The sequence below is a fragment of the Pongo pygmaeus genome, chromosome 4 (assembly GCF_028885625.2).
Source record: "Pongo pygmaeus isolate AG05252 chromosome 4, NHGRI_mPonPyg2-v2.0_pri, whole genome shotgun sequence".
NCBI classification, from domain to species: Eukaryota; Metazoa; Chordata; class Mammalia; order Primates; family Hominidae; genus Pongo; species Pongo pygmaeus.
The window spans coordinates 150,932,645-150,949,261 of NC_072377.2; the positions used below are offsets into that span (position 1 = coordinate 150,932,645).

The 16,617-nt window shown below is 48.0% G+C and overlaps 1 protein-coding gene across 1 annotated transcript; it reads left to right on the forward strand.

The window, feature by feature from the left end:
* Positions 1–616: 616 nt before the first annotated feature.
* On the forward strand, positions 617–3,511 carry POU4F3 (POU class 4 homeobox 3). Its single transcript, XM_054488200.1, has 2 exons — positions 617–1,010; positions 1,326–3,511. The coding sequence occupies exons 1-2, from the start codon at positions 891–893 to the stop codon at positions 2,220–2,222; spliced, it is 1,017 nt and encodes a 338-aa protein (XP_054344175.1). The 5' UTR covers positions 617–890; the 3' UTR covers positions 2,223–3,511.
* Positions 3,512–16,617: the final 13,106 nt, after the last annotated feature.

Genomic DNA, 16,617 nt, shown 5'->3' on the forward strand with positions numbered 1-16,617 from the left:
TACTCCACAAGCTTCCTTAGACGGGAGGGTTGGAGGAAGAGTGGGCCAAGTTACCTCCCTCAAATGAAAGCAAGAAAGGCAAGCGTGGGGAGGAAGCCACTCCTGGACTGAGAAGGCAGTTACTGCCCCTACCTCTACCCCGGAGCGCGGTTGAGGGAGGCGGGGCAGGGGTCACCCGGGGCTCGTTCTGGCAGCCCCTCACCCTCCCCAGGGCCCGTCTGGGCGCTTGGAGGCGCCTCCTCGCTGCGCCGCGGGACCGGACTCTGGTGGACCGCTTGGGCTTGAGGCCAGGAGCGCCCTGGAAATGGGCAGTTTGGCGGCAGCCGGGCAGACGGAGTGTGTGTGTGTGTGTGTATGTGTGTGTGGTGGAGAGGGGAAGTTGGAGTAGGGTCAACTTCCTGACCCAGCTCAGCCCAGGGCTGCTCTTTTATCCTGGCAGTTCGAGGTGGGACAGGAGGGAGAGGTTTGAGACTTTTGGGGTGGCATGGGGGAAGGGAAGTCCACGAAGAAGAAAGAATCGGAAAGGTCTGGCGGGTTGGAGCCAGGCGGGGCGGGGCGGACTGGGAGAGGCCAGGCCAGGCCCGGGTATAAAGGCTGTGGAGGGGGCGGCCGCCGCGGGCGCAGAAAGGCGCGCCGCTAGCTGCTGTTTCGCCTCACCTCCCGGGCCGCCCCTGCGAGTCCCGGGCGCGTGAGCACGCCTGCGCGCGCCCGGGCCCTTCCTGGCAGGCTGCTTGTAAGATGAGTGAAGAAGCAGGTGGGGGAGAGGGGAGGCAGCGAGAGAGAGGGCGAGGGGAGCGCGGGCGCTGAGCAGCGCTCACTTGGAGAGCGGCAAGCAAGCTAGACAAGCCTGATTCCATGTCCCCCGCTGCCACCCTGCCAGGAGCGCGAAGATGATGGCCATGAACTCCAAGCAGCCTTTCGGCATGCACCCGGTGCTGCAAGAACCCAAATTCTCCAGCCTGCACTCCGGCTCCGAGGCCATGCGCCGAGTCTGTCTCCCAGCCCCGCAGGTACGTAGTGGAGCATAATTACCGCTCTAAGGCACATTTTTTGACAGGCACTAGCTTCATGTTTTTTTCATGTCGCCCAGAACAATCGCCGCTGTCTGAACCCCTCTCCTTGTCTCCCCCGCGTTCTCTCCCGGCGCGCTCTCTCTCTCATTCATGTCTCTGATCCACACGTCTGTTCCAGCAGAGCTGCTGCCTCCGTATTAATTTTTATGACCTGGGCTTTGAGGAGAGGCATCTCGGTTGCTTGAAAATGTGTTTTAATCCTGTGTTGACAGTATTCCCTACTGACCGTGCTGTGCGCCTTCTTGCTTGCAGCTGCAGGGTAATATATTTGGAAGCTTTGATGAGAGCCTGCTGGCACGCGCCGAAGCTCTGGCGGCGGTGGATATCGTCTCCCACGGCAAGAACCATCCGTTCAAGCCCGACGCCACCTACCATACCATGAGCAGCGTGCCCTGCACGTCCACTTCGTCCACCGTGCCCATCTCCCACCCAGCTGCGCTCACCTCACACCCTCACCACGCCGTGCACCAGGGCCTCGAAGGCGACCTGCTGGAGCACATCTCGCCCACGCTGAGTGTGAGCGGCCTGGGCGCTCCGGAACACTCGGTGATGCCCGCACAGATCCATCCACACCACCTGGGCGCCATGGGTCACCTGCACCAGGCCATGGGCATGAGTCACCCGCACACCGTGGCCCCTCATAGCGCCATGCCTGCATGCCTCAGCGACGTGGAGTCAGACCCGCGCGAGCTGGAAGCCTTCGCCGAGCGCTTCAAGCAGCGGCGCATCAAGCTGGGGGTGACCCAGGCGGACGTGGGCGCGGCTCTGGCTAATCTCAAGATCCCCGGCGTGGGCTCACTGAGCCAAAGCACCATCTGCAGGTTCGAGTCTCTCACTCTCTCGCACAACAACATGATCGCGCTCAAGCCGGTGCTCCAGGCCTGGTTGGAGGAGGCCGAGGCCGCCTACCGAGAGAAGAACAGCAAGCCAGAGCTCTTCAACGGCAGCGAACGGAAGCGCAAACGCACGTCCATCGCGGCGCCGGAGAAGCGTTCACTCGAGGCCTATTTCGCTATCCAGCCACGTCCTTCATCTGAGAAGATCGCGGCCATCGCTGAGAAACTGGACCTTAAAAAGAACGTGGTGAGAGTCTGGTTCTGCAACCAGAGACAGAAACAGAAACGAATGAAGTATTCGGCTGTCCACTGACTGCGGCAGGGTGCAGCGTCGGGAGCTGGGAGAGCCTAGTGCTCATCCCTCCCGGGTTGGGGGGATGGTTATCGGGAACTCCAAGGCGTTTCCTAGGCAGGTTAAGCTCTCTCCTCCGAAGCCACAGACTTTCCCCCTTTGTCCCGGCTGGTTGCCTCCGGCCTTCTCTTCCTCTTTCCTTTCTATTCCCACCAAAAAAAGTTTTGGCGCTGGGAAAATATTCCAGAAGGGCGGGCCTGAAGGGTACTTGTGCTGTCCGTGGTGCTGAAATTTGCCCTCTCGCTCGGGGCCGCACGACTCCAGAGCAGGGGCCCCAAAGCAGAGGACAGTGAATTGGCCCAACCGCCCGAAGCTAGTGTGAAAACGCCACTTTGCTAAGCGCGATTAGGCAAAGGGTGAAGAGACAAAAAGGAAGTGATCAATAATAACACAAAGTCTAGGATATCTAAGGGGGACACAAACATGCACTGGAGATTTATTACAGTATATAAAATACATGTATGTTTCCAAAGGATAGCCTTATACTCCCTTCCTTGCCTAAATTCTATTCACCTTATCCTTTGGTTTGCCGTAAATTCTCATAAGGTAGCATGAAGATTAGGTTCAGGGAAAGTATGCAGGGAGTTGCGGGCTCCAAGTTGCCATTTTTTCATGGTAAGTAGGGCTTCAAAACAGGTGGGCCCAGTCTGGCGACTGAAAATTCTGGGATCGCTTGGCTGTTTGTAAGCAGCTGCCAGCACCAGCTCCGGCCGTCTTTCACGACCTACTGGTGTTTGAGGGGTAATTACTGCTTGCTGGAGAGCGGGAGTTGGTAGTGTTCATACCCGCTGAGGACTCTCCGACCCCAGCTCGCTGCTCTTGCCAGATTGCCAGCTCAGCGTGCAGTCGGCTGCTGGAAAGTGACTGTAACTTCTCTGCATTATATGCAAGTCCTTTCAACACGTCTAACCTCGTTGCGCTTTTGTTATTACTGTTGTTGTTAACATCGTTCATTCCTATTATTTATTTAATTCTGCTTCTTTCCGTTCACTTTATGTGGGTGTCTTTCGGTGGAAGTTCACTTACAGTTTTGTGAGGGAAGAGGAGTGGGACCATCTGCCTGAACCCTTCTCACCCTGCCCCTCTAGCTCAAATTTTATTTTATTTTTTCGTTGCTTCATGTAGTTTGCGTGTTGCTGTGTGAACTTTGGTTTCATTCTCTGAATAGATACAAATAAAATATTAAGTTTTCTTCTCTCTTTACCCCTTGAATTAACTTCTAAAATAAATGCTTTATTTTTCAACCCGAATCAAAGTGGTTTTATTTTTTCTCAGAGGCTAAGGGGTACTAGCTTTGGAAAGGATTTAAAAAGGAGAACCCCAAAGGGCTGGGCTGTCAGTTTCTGCTGCCCAGCCCCCAGCCATCCGTTCTCCCCACTCCTCTTCCATGGCAGACTCACTTGGAGCTCCTCGTGGGAGACCCTGCAGCTTGTGTCTGAACTTGAGGTTTCAAGGCACTTCCTTCCATGCTTCCCTGCCTGCCATCTATGAGACTCTGCTCAATTTGACTTAGCTAGTAAACTTTGAAGCCGGGCTAATAGAAATTTGAGCCTCCAATGCCTCCACTCACTGGCAGAACCATCCTGAGGCTAATTTCTTAATTTCTCTAAGCCTTCTCCAACAAGATTGCTTGTCTGCAGAATGAAGGGACCAACGCTTATTTCACAAGGTTATTGTCAGGACTAGGTAAGATTGTTTATTTAAGACGTCAACTAGTGCTTGGGCTTTGTAGGCTACAAATTATTTTAAAAGATTCAAAGGGCTTGAGAGGAGGTGAGATAATAGAGGCAAAGAGGGAGAAAAGTATTTGCTGGGACACATTGGAGTTCCAAATTCATCTGAAATTCTCATCCAGGTTGTTATTCACTCTGTGGTCCATCTCGGCTTCTTTGTGGGGGTACTGCTATAACTGCTGCAAAGCGCCTAGCATAGTGCCCTGTACATAGTAGGTGCTCCATAGACGCCAGCTCCCTGTTCTCTTTCCGCTCCCTCTTTTTATTTGCGAGCTGTAGAAACGTATTCCTGATTTAAAATTTAATGCTCCAAGTCCAGGAGTCATCTGCACATTTCCCTGCTTCGTCCTCAAAGAGTTCCGGGTCATCAAACCACGGGGCCGAAATTCGGAGCAGAGTGGGTTTGCCCTCCGCGCAGTGCGACACCCCCTACCGCATAAGCTAACTTGCGGATCTCCCCCAGCTCCCTGGGCCTTAGCCCTTTACCCCCGCCTTGCACAACAGCCCCAGCGATTCCTCCACCTCCCTCTCCATCGGGTGTCCTTTAATAATAAATGCCCTTATGCCATTACATTATATTGTGGGTTTTGAAAATTTAAAATACGGCTGATGCAATATTAATTGCCTATAGTGGTATAAAACACAGGGCCAGAGCCCAGCCGGGCTGCAGAGGAGACAACCGTGAGCGTCCCGCGCCGAAGCGAAGCGCTCCAGAAGGACGCGCTTTTGCGGGCTGCAAGGTTTCCTGCAGGTAAGAAGAGCCTTCGCATTTTCGGGCTCGGGAGAGAACCGGAAATCTGCCTCCATCCTCTTTTCGAAAAGTTCTCTGCCGTTATTTATTTAGTCTTTTTTTTTTCTTTTAATTGACAACTGCAAAAGTTTGGGAGACTTTTATGGAGAGGATGAGAGGAGCTGCCTCCTGAGCGCAAGGTCTGCTCCAAGACGGTCCAGTAGCACTAGGTTCAGTCCCCGAGCCGTGCCTCTGCGCCTAGTCTTCAGGCGCCGGAGACTGTGATGCGCAGGAGTATTTTGACCGGTTCCTACCTGCAGGCCGGAGCTGCAGCCGGGTCAGCGAAACGCTCCACCCTTTCCCTCCTCCTGAGTGCGCCGGGCTGGCGCCGTCGCCTCACTCTTCGGCTTGCTCAGGAATCAACTGGAGATGTGGTTTCCCCAGGATTGTGCAGTCGCCTTTGCCACTCGTTCGGCGGAGGCACAGACCTCTCGGGGGAGGGAGGTGGTACTAGCAGGTCTGGGGTTTACACAAGCCTAGTATGCATCCGAAGCGTGTGACCTTGGGCAAGTCAGATCGCCTCTCTAAGCCTCTGATGCCAGCTGTAAAACTTCCCCAAATTTATTTTGAAGAGTAATCGAGGGTGTTTTCTAAGATCACCTGGAGCAGGTTTTCATTTTCCTAATTCTGTCAGCTTGCAACACGCACGGTCCAAGACTCAGCTGAGAGTTTCTTTAACTTGTACCAAGAGAAAGTGAAGTCAGTATTTGCGGGTGTTTGCATGGAAACCTGCATCAGGCCTCCGGAGGGTGGGACTTTGAGAACTACCCGGCTGGAACAGGGGCTTCATCTAGAATGAGCTAGGCATACACATTCCAGCATGGCTAAAGCCCTGGTAGGCAGAACTTGGTGGCAGGAGTCCTGGGGTCCTGAACTGTGTTATCTCTGGCCAGCGACTTCCTCTGTCTGTGCCTAAGTAGTCTCAGTTTTGTTCACTACTTCATGTCCAGTACTCTGCTCAAGGTCTGGCCTAGAGTGGCAGACACTAGATGTCTGTTGAATGAATGAATTAGGTTTTTGTTTTGTAAAATGAAAGCACCCCTTCCAGCCGAATCCTCTCTGGATTCAAGGGACTGTAGGGAGGAACAGAGCCATCAGGGATAGGCAAGTCTCCCTGGGAATGGGGATGAGGCAAGGTGGTGGTCTGCATCACAGGCTTTCATTCAAAGGTAGCCAGTTTCCTTCTTGTTTAAATAGAAGAGACTGTGCTTCACCCTTTGGAGGTTATGGGTACACAGGGGATGCTCTGTGACATGGCCCTTGGAACCTAGAGGAAGAGTAGGGAGGGGGAACCAGGGAGTGACCTCTGCCCTGCCCAGTGTGCCTGACGTTTGAGTTCCAGTTCTTTTACTTTCCTCCTGAGATGGAAACAGCTCTGGTTCTGGAGTGGACACACCTGGGGTGGAATAACTGCTCCATCTCTTACTTGAGTAAGTGACCTTACTGCTCTGACCCTCAGTGTCCTCATCTGTAAAACTGGAAAAACTGGAAAAAAGACTCTCTCAGGATTGCTCTGATGATTAAATGAGATCACGGAAGACCAGGGCCTGACACGTAGTAGGCATTAATAGATATTTCGTCGCTTTAAAACATTTTTTGTACTCAGAAAAGTGAAGGCAGTGTTGTGGGGCAAGTTCAGGGCTTGGAGTCAAGTGGAATCAATATTTTCCTTCTGTGAGCCACAGTCTGGTCAGGGTAGCAGTGCCTATCAGCTCTCGGAGTGGTTGTCACGGGCAAGACGGAAGCTTAAAAGAAACCGCTTTGCACACTGTGCGTCCCAGCTACGCAAGGGACGAAGTGTTCTCTCCCTGGGAGTGCCTGGTGCGAATACATAGCTCCCGCTGAGAAGCTTGGCCCGGGTCAGCGGTTCCAGGAGCCCGGAACCTCCTCCCTGGCGGAATCCCGGGCACCATCCAGCCTTTTCGAAGGCTCCAGACTTCGCGCTGCGCTTCCTCCCGAGGAGGGGCGGGGCACCAGAGGGCAAAGCAGAAGCAGGGGTCTTGGACTCCTCCTCCTTCCCAGCGAACATGCCTTCCCCGCCCTGTTCCCAATTTTGGCCCCGGCGCCAGAATGTTTGAGCCGAAGGGCAGAACGCCTAAAAGCCGTGTTTTTAAAAATTTTTTTTATTTTTTTAATTTTTATTTTTTAAATCGAAGAAGGCAGTGAGGCCTAGAGAGCGGGACGGACTTAGCTGGCTCCTTTTACCTGAAACAGCTCTTCTCCAATCACGCTATCACACCGCCCGTTTTATTTGTTTCCTAGTCTTTAAGACTGCCTGATAGCACCTACCCACTTCACCCCTGCCTCCCTGAACTCAACGCAGGGCCTCGTACAGAACGAGCGCTCCACAAATGTTTGCTGGATAAATGACTAGTAATGATATCTAAAACGTATGGCGGGATTCCCCTATGCGAGGTACTGTTCCAAGCGCTTTAGCGCATTCGTTTGTTAATTCCTAAACAACACCATGAGTAGGTACAATTTCTAATCCCATTTTACAGATGAGAACATAGAGGCACAGAGAGTTTATGTAACTTGCCCAGGACAAGTCGTGAACACAGCCATTTAGTGGAGAGACCTGGCAAAAACCCGGTGCCTTTGCTTCTTCCGTTCTCAAGTGAGATCACCTCTGGCTGGGGTGGGGAAGCGGACCGCCTGGGGGTGAAGGAGGAGCAGGTGAGTCCGATTCGGCACCAGATTAGGCAGCGCGAGCAGAGGAGGTGGTGGGAGCCGAGAACGCCCGCTGTCCTCGCCGGGCTTCGGAGCCTCCACGCGTTTATGTCCCGCGCGCCACTCGCGTCTCCCGCCCTGTCCGCGTGCAACTGTTCGCGTGTCTCTCACTCAGCCGCTCTTAGCTTCCCTCCAGCCTCGCAGGCGCGAAACTCTGGGCCCCACGTGCCGGAGCGAGGGGGCCCGCGTCCCCGGGCGCGCGCAGAGTCGCCTTCCCCTCTTTCCTCTCTTCCGCCGAGCGGCGGGAGCCCTCGCGTAACCCCGCCCCGGCAGGCAGACGGAGCCAGCGAGGACCCCGGCGGACAAATTAGTCTCCCCTTCGATCGCTCTTTTCCGATCAAGTCAGGTTTCCCTTGTTCCCCCGACGGCGCTTCCGCACTAGCGCGACTCCCAGGGCTCCCCGGCTGGGTCAGGGTTCGCCGGCTCCTCCCGGCGCCTCCGGATGGGGGCTTCCCCTCGGCTGCGTCCCGGCCTGAGGAGTCCCCTGGACCGCGGGAGGGGCAATTGCCTGGTCCGCGAGGCTCTGAATCCTCCCCACCCGTTGCTTATACTTTTCTCTATAAACTGTCAGATTTCTGCCTCTTCCCTCAGTTCAGCCCTGCGCAGCCTTGCCTGCCACTGGAGGCAAACTGGGACAGAAACTGCGCTCGCTCTCTTTTTATAGACTGTATATGTAATTTAATATTTAAAAGATTTTGAGTTTTAGGATTACACACACACACACACACACACACACACACACACACACACACACACACACAAATTCAAGTGTTCAGCCTGGGAAAGTCAGATTTTTGTTGGACTTCTTTGTAGATATTTAGCATTTAATATTATTTTTACTTTGAATTACATGGGGTGGGAGGCACCATCATAATTTCATTGGGGTCTCTGGCCGAATCCCATCTCTAATTTCACCATCTTTCTTTCCCCCACTTTCCTTCCCGCTCCCTCCCAAAACACACATCAGTCCCGCTCCAAATCCCAACATCCCTGCCTGTGACAGAGCCCCCCGCCCCGCAACGCCTGAGGCTTAGCTAGGCTGCTCACCTCTTGGCAGATATAATGTCCAGCCCTCATAAATCAAGACCATAAAAAGCTTACTTTCATATGCACTCAATTTCTACCAAACCTAAACTAATTGCATAAATTCCTTTAGGCCACTCAGAGCTGCTCTCTGGGTTGGGATCTGATCAATTAGTCATTAGGCACTCCATTAGCTGGGGTTTAAGCTGCCTCATATAAATGTCTCCTGTCGATTTGCTTGTAATTGAATAAATAAAAAAGGGTAAAATTATTAGCACAGAGGATCAAAATAAGGAGAGGTCAATTTTATTCAAATATCCCTAAAATGTCTTAATCTAATAATCATCTAATAATAATAATTAGAAGGCATTTACACACCAGCCACTCCAAAAGTCCCTGACCATGTTAAGGAAAGCTCTGGGCTGAGACACAACCAAGTGTGTGCATCTAAACTCTGCCACCTTGATAGTAGTATCTCCTCCCCTTGGAGCCTCAGTTTCTTTACCTATAAAACCAGTTGATTAGAGGTGATTTTCTTTTCTGTTTTTTATAGATGCATTTTATGTATGGTCAAATTAATTTATGCATGTCATTTAAAAATGGAATAATACAGAAGGGCAATTTGACCAACCGCCACCCTCAACCATTTTTAGTTGCTTCTTCTGGTAGTTAATTGCATGTCTAAATAATATATCTTTGGCACTATTTCTTTTCTCAAAATTCAAGGTTTGTTTATTAATACTTTAATTAAATAATACATGATTCAAATTCAAAAGAACTAAAAGATTTGCCGTGACAAGTCTTTCTTCTTCCTTGACCCAAGTCACTCAGTTCTCTTTGTTAAAGGTAAACAACATTGTCAGTTTCTTATGTATATTCCAGAGATATTTTATTGGCTGCCATTTCTTGATTTGTCATTCCTAGTCATTGTGTTTTAACTTCTTGCTATGAATCAGAAAATTAGAGATATAATAATCTTGAATATTCTTTCCACACCAAGGATCATAGGAAGTTTTATATAAAATCAATAATTTAAAAAAATGAATTGAGTGGGCAGTTGAAAATTCTGATTTTTTTTCTTTGTTTTTTTGAGACAGAGTTTTGCTCATTGCCCAGGCTAGAGTGCAGTGGTGCGATCTTGGCTCACTGCAACCTCCACCTCCTGGGTTCAAGCGATTCTCCTGCCTCAGCCTCCTGAGTAGCTGGGATTACAGGTGCACGCCACCATGCCCAGCTAATTTTTCATATTTTTAGTAGAGATGGAGTTTCATCATGTTGGCCAGGCTGGTCCCGAACTCCTGACCTCAGGTGATCCACCTGCCTCGGCCTCCCAAAGTGCAGGGAGCCACCGTGCCTAGCCAAATTCTGATTTTTTAAACTAACAATTAATTTGGAGGTGCAGACGTCATAATGTGTAAAAACTGCCTACTCATAAAGAGGGTTTATATGTTGATTTGAGTTCTATCCCACCTCCTTCTGAATAGAATTTAAAGCAGCCTATCTGTTATTGCTATGGAATTAGACACTATATTTATAGTGGAGGTACCTTTATCTACTGGATGCTTCAGTGCATATGGTACTTAGTTTTACTACATTTCCTTAAAAATCTCTTTGCTCCTTCATCTCCACCAAGTAAGCCCACTTCTCTAGTGAGGGGAGTTTTTCTTTGGTGTACACAGCTATGACAGGGCTGGGGAAAACATTGATGACATCACAATAATTCACACCTAGGTGGCTGGGCGAGGTGGCACATGCCTGTAATCCCAGCACTTTAGGAGGCCGAGGCAGGCAGATCATGAGGTCAGGAGTTTGAGACCAGCCTGGCCAACATGGTGAAACCCCGTCTCTACTAAAATTACAAAAAACTTAGCTGGGCGTGGTGGTAGGCGCCTCTGATCCCAGCTACTTAGGACGCTGAGGCAGGAGAATCACTTGAATACAGGAGGCGGAGGTTGCAGTAAGCTGAGAATGCGCCACTGCACTCCAGCCCAGATGACAGAGCGAGACTCCATCTCAAAAATAAAAATAAAAATAAAAAACCAAATAATTCACCAAGGGTTGGGATTGAACACCAGACTCCAGACTGCAGAAACTCCAGCTGAGCACCTACGTGGGAGGGAGCCGAAGGCCTGGGAATCTTTGAGAGAACTCCAAGGTGGTGATCTTGACTTACTGCTGGGAGAGATACAAGGAGCCGCTGTTCCTGGGCTTGGGTTGATTTGTTTTGAGCCCTACATACCCCTTCAGTGAATTCCTCTTGTAGCAAAAAATATGGGTTGGAGGAGAGTGAGCTCAGGGAAACAGAATCATCTCGGATGAGACTACAAATACACAGGCCTGCTGGTGTAGTGAGAAAGAATATAGAATATACACAAAGAGATCTGAGTTCTAGGCTTTACTCTGTTCTGTTTGACCTTGGCAAGTCTATTCACTTCTCAGTGCCTCAGTTTCCTCAACTCTAACTTGAAGAAATCGAACTAGATAGTTCAGTAGTTCAAAGTTGGTGAGGACTCATGGAATCCCTTGAAAATTTGAAGAAAACTGTGTCCCTAATCCAGAAATAAATGCACCTTTGTGCACTCAAAATTTTTGCTAACTTCTAGAAGTCATGGATCCCCTGACTCAACCCATAAATTCCTGGGTCCCAGGTTAGGAGCCCCCAAAACTAGGCAAACTAAAGGGCTTTCTTTATGTGACCGTCCAAATTTAGGGTCAAATACCTATAAGCACTGAACCCAATTTAGCAAACAGGGAAGAATTTTACTGAAGGCAAAAATAAAGTGCCAATTAGATGATGAGCCATTTGCCAATAAGGACTCCAGATGGCTTTGACAAAATTATTTTTCAGATCAATAGTCTCTGAAGAGACAGCATGGGGGGAGTGAAAAAAGCACCACATCAGGGGTCATAAGCTAGGTTAAAATTTTTTTAACCGGTTCTGCCAACAGGCAGAATTGAGATTTTGAGCTGGGACTTCCCTGCCCTAGCCCTTCTTTCCCTAATGGTAAAATGAGAGAGTTGAACCAGACAATCTCTGAGGCTGCCAGCTGTAGCATTATGTGAGCTAATGAGCATAGACACTGGCATGTCTTATGTTTATATTTATTTTGGCTTATTTTATTTTTCTATTTTGTTTGTGAAAAGATAGTTGTACAATCCAAGTAGAGCTGGGAGAAGGGCTATCAAGTATGCTATCTCTTGGGTTCCCAGAATTCACGCTTCTAAGATCATTGGCAGAAACGAGATCCCCCAAATCATTACCTGCCATTGAAAAAATAAAAATACTCACAGTTTGTAAGTTTAAAAATAAATGGCAGGGTGGGTAGGTGAGGTGGGGTAAAATTAAAACATTTTGTTAGACTAAATAGTCCTGGCTCAGCCAAGCCGGTTTATCAGCAGGTCTAGGGAGACCCAGCCCCATCAGTAGGTCTGGGGGCAGAGGGACTGTGGTTTGTTGTGGGCTGGGCAAGGTAGTACCCAAACCTGCCCCAGCTCTGGCTGGAGTCCACAGATAAGAAAATGCTGGCTGGGCGTGGTGGCTCACGCCTGTAATCTTAGCACTTTGGGAGGCAGGCAGATCTCTTCAGGCCAAGAGTTCGAGACCAGCCTGGCCAACATGGTGAAACCCTGTCTCTACTAAAAATACAAAAATTAGCTGGGTGTGGTGGCATGTGCCTGTAGTCCCAGCTACTCAGGAGGCTGAGGCAGGAGAATTGCTTGAGCCCAGGAGGTGGAGGTTGCAGTGAGTGGAGATCCTGCCACTGCACTTCAGCATAGGCAACAGAGTGAGACTTCATCTCAAAAAAAAAAAAAAAAAAAAAGCTAACCAGACCACTTGTCACTTGTTCTCTGCTCTCAGACCTTCATTTTTCTATCCTCCTGACATGTGTTAATATTTACAGTATGAACTCATTCAGCCTTTGGAGTCTGAGTTACTGGTCAGATTGCCCAGGTAAAATGATTAAAACTTGGATTACCTTCAATTCTTCCATCCCCAACTCTCCAGAACTTCTGTCTGTTCTATGCTTTTTACTTCTTAGTTGTTTTTGCCTTTAGCATTTTACTACTGCTTATGGCTTTGTATAGGATGGCCCAATCTCTTCTATTAATTGTGTCAGGTTAATGAGGGAAGACCTGTATTTCTCGGACTGTAACAGTAGGGTTTTTCCATCACAAGAGGGGCTTTAATAATATTGACTCAAATATTTTATGTTATCACTGTTAGACATATGAAATCCTAGCATGTGAGCTGGGAAGAGTTCTTAGAGATCCTCTCACTAGAAAATATGACATTGTAGTCTTAGGGACCCAGGAATCTATATTTTTCACAATCTACCTGCAAAAAATTATGATTTCTTGCCCAGAGTGAGGAAAAGTTTTCTTATAAGTATTGTTTTTTCAACCAAAGTGCCTCACACTGGAGTCTGGGTATATACTCTGAAACACAAATCTTATGTCAATTTTTATTTCATTAAAGGTGGTATATATTTTGCATTCCATGTCAACAACACATCTCTGACTGTTTTGCCAAACATGCACGTGAGCTTGACAGCTTGGACTGCTGTAACAAATAGCACAGGCAAGGTGGCTCAAACAACAGTTTATTTCTCACAGTTCCGGAGGCTGCTAAGTTAAAGATTAAGGTGGCCACATATTTGATGTCTGACGAGGGCCCTTTTCTTGGTTTACAGATGGCCACCTTCTCACTGTGTCCTCACATGGCCAAGAGAAGGAGAGACCATTTCGCTCATGTCTCTTCTTCAAAGGGCACTAACACAATTCATGAGAGTCCATCCTTATGATCTAATTACCTCCCACAGTCCCCAACTCCAAATACCATCACACTGGGGATTGGAGCTTCCACATATTAATTTTGGGGGTACACAAACATTCAGTCTACGAGCTTGTGTGTGTGCACATACACACACTACTGTGTGTCATGGAGTACATTGATGCAGCATTCAGAACCTTTGGTTACAACCGCAATTCTGCACACTGACATGTGGCTCATAAGAACAAGTAGCCCAATTTGGAAATAAATTCTAATGCAACAGTTTTGTTGTAGGGCAAAGATGATAACTAAAAGGAATTTAGTTAATATATGGTAAATAACAATAAAACAACTTTTCTACCAATCACTTTAGAAGAACAGCTATTTAACAAATATTTGAACTTGAGTCAGTGAATGAGTTGTTCTTGCTTACTATCCTCCTCATGACACCCTGTCCCTCGAAAGGCGAAGGAAAGAAATGAATTTTATTTCATTTTTCTTTTGGAGACAGAATCTCATTCTGTCTCCCAGGCTGGGGTGTTGTGGCATGATCGTAGCTCACTGCAGCCTTCTAAAGATCTTCTTTTGACTTGAGCACTTCTAAAGATCTTCATTTGACCCAACACAAAATAAATATAATGATTAAAATGATTATGAGGCTGATCATGCTTGTAATCCCAGCACTTTGGGAGGCTGAGGGGGGGTGAATCACCTGAGGTCAGGAGTTCAAGACCAGCCTGGCCAACAGGGCAAAACCCTGTCTCTACTAAAAATACAAAAATTAGCCAGGCATGGTGGTGGGCGCCTGTAATCCCTGCAGTGCATAGCTCACTGCAGCCTCAAGCTCCCGGCCTCAAGTGATCCTCCCACCTTGCCCTCCGTACGTGTTGAGATTACAGGTGTGAGCCACTGCAACTTGCCAAGAAAGGAGTTTTAGAAGGTATGCAGTATTCATATATTCAAAATACTTCCCTTTCTAAAATGTTTTATACACCTATGTAAAGTATATGTATTATATTACACATTTTATAAATTAGGCACCAGGAAGTTAAACAACTTGTCCAAAGTCAAACAACTAATAAATGCTAGAACCTAGGAGTTAAAACCAGGATGGTCTGCCTTGAGAGTGATGTCAAGCTTACTCCTGTAGAAGAAAATGGACTTGTGTTTTTAAGGCTGGAATCTGAAGGGCTTTTATGTGAAAGAAGGCTTACTTTTGTTTTATGGGGCCCCAGGGGTGTAGCTAGATAGGAAATAAGTCACAGAGAGAAAAGGATTTCAGCTCCTTTCAAGGAAGAAGGCTCTGGCAGTCAACACAGTTGAAGGCAAGGGCCGTGCTGTGAGCCCCTGTCTGAGGATTTGGGCAGAGATTCTAGTGAGTTATACTGTCAGGGAGAGGTGGGGGCAGTGAGATGACATCTCTTTCCATCCTGAGAGCTGATGCTGCTATAAATGATTGTTCATTCCTAGAGCCCACTGGTGTAAAATACAAAGGTACTAGCTCATCAAAAAAACTTACAACTTCCTTAAAGTAGCATGGAATATAAATATTATTTTAATAGTTTTACTTTTTCAATTTGTCTTTGGAATACCAAGATATAGATTTAAAGTTGATACTGATAAAAATATTAGGCTGTATTCCTTTATCAACTTACTGTATTAGAAAAACTCAGGCCAGGTGCAATCGCTTACACCTCCTTTGGGAGGCCAAGGCAGGCAGATCACTTGAGTTCAGTTCAAGGCCAGCTTGGGCAACATGGCAAAACCCCATCTCTACAAAAAATGCAAACATTATCTGGGCATGGTGGCACATACCTGTGGTCCCAGTTACTCAGGAGGCTGAGGCAGCAGGATTGTTTAAGCCCGGGAGATTGAAGCTGTAGTGAGCTGTGACTGTGCCACTGCACTCCAACCTGGGCGACAGAGCAAGACCCTGTCCCAAAGAAAGAAAAAAAAAAGCAAAGCAAAACAAAAAAATTCAAATATTTTCAGTCTATAGTGTTAGCATAGGGAGAACTGAAGACTTCAGAGGAAATGTCACTGTCATTTAAAAATGGTTTTGTGGAGTAGGAACTAGATTGAGGGCCTTCATTGCCTTTTGTCTGCTGGCCTGGCTTTATCTTCTCTCCCATTTTTAGCCGAGGCAGGCAAATCGCTTGAGCACAGGAGTTTAAGGCAAGCCTGGGCAACATGGTGAGACCCTATCTCTACAAAAAATTTAAAAAATAAGCCGGGCCTGGTGGTGTGCACCTGTCATCCCAGCTACTTGGGAGGCTAAGGTGGGAGAATTGCTTGGGCCCAGGAGGTTGAGGCTGCATGCAGTCAGCATGTTTATGCCACTGCACTCCAGCCTGTGTGACAGAGTGAGACCTTCTGTCTCCTCAGTTTTTCCCCCTTGTCTCCTTTTTCCTGATCACAGAGTGTCAAAGTGCTTGCGAAGATTACTGCCTATTTTTAGGTTTTCTTTTGAGCCTTTGAGTATCCAGAAGCAATAGGCTATACAGAAAGCTCTAAAATAGGCCAGTCGCAGTGGTTCATACCTGTAATCCCAGCAATTTGGGAGGCTGAGGCAGGAAGATCACTTGAGGCCAGGAGTTCGAGACCAGCCTGGCCAATATGGTGAAACCCCTTCTCTACTAAAAATACAAAATTTAGCCAGGCGTGGTGGTGTACACCTGTAGTCCCAGCTACTCAGGAAGCTGAGGCATGAGAATTGCTTGAACTGGGAGGCAGAGGTTGCAGTGAGCTGAGATTGCGTCACTGCATTCCAGCCTGGGCAACAGAGTGAGGCTCCGTCTCAAAAAAAAGGAAAAGAAAAGAAAGAAAGAAAGAAAGCTCTAAGACAGGGCTTAATCACATAAAGTCAGCCTAAACATACATTTAGGGTACTTGCAAGGTGAAAATACCCAAAATAAGAAAAGGTGCTTTGGAAGACTTCACTATTTGGTGTTAAGAAGAAAAGCATCCTAGTAATAAAATTCAGAATTGTGCTGGGCCTCCTCTCCTGTATTTTATGTTGTAGTGTTTTTGTTTTTAATTACATACAGGGGAAAGGATAACAAAGTATTTGATGCTGAGCACTTCTAAAGATCTTCATTTGACATAAAATAAATAGAATGATTAAAATGATTAAAATGATTATGAGGCTGATCATGCTTGTAATCCCAGCACTTTGGGAGGCTGAGGTGGGTGAATCATCTCAGGTCAGGAGTTCGAGACTTGGCCAACAGGGCGAAACTCAGTCTCCACTAAAAATACAAAAATTAGCCAGGCATGGTGGCGGGCGCCTGTAATCCCAGCTACTCGGGA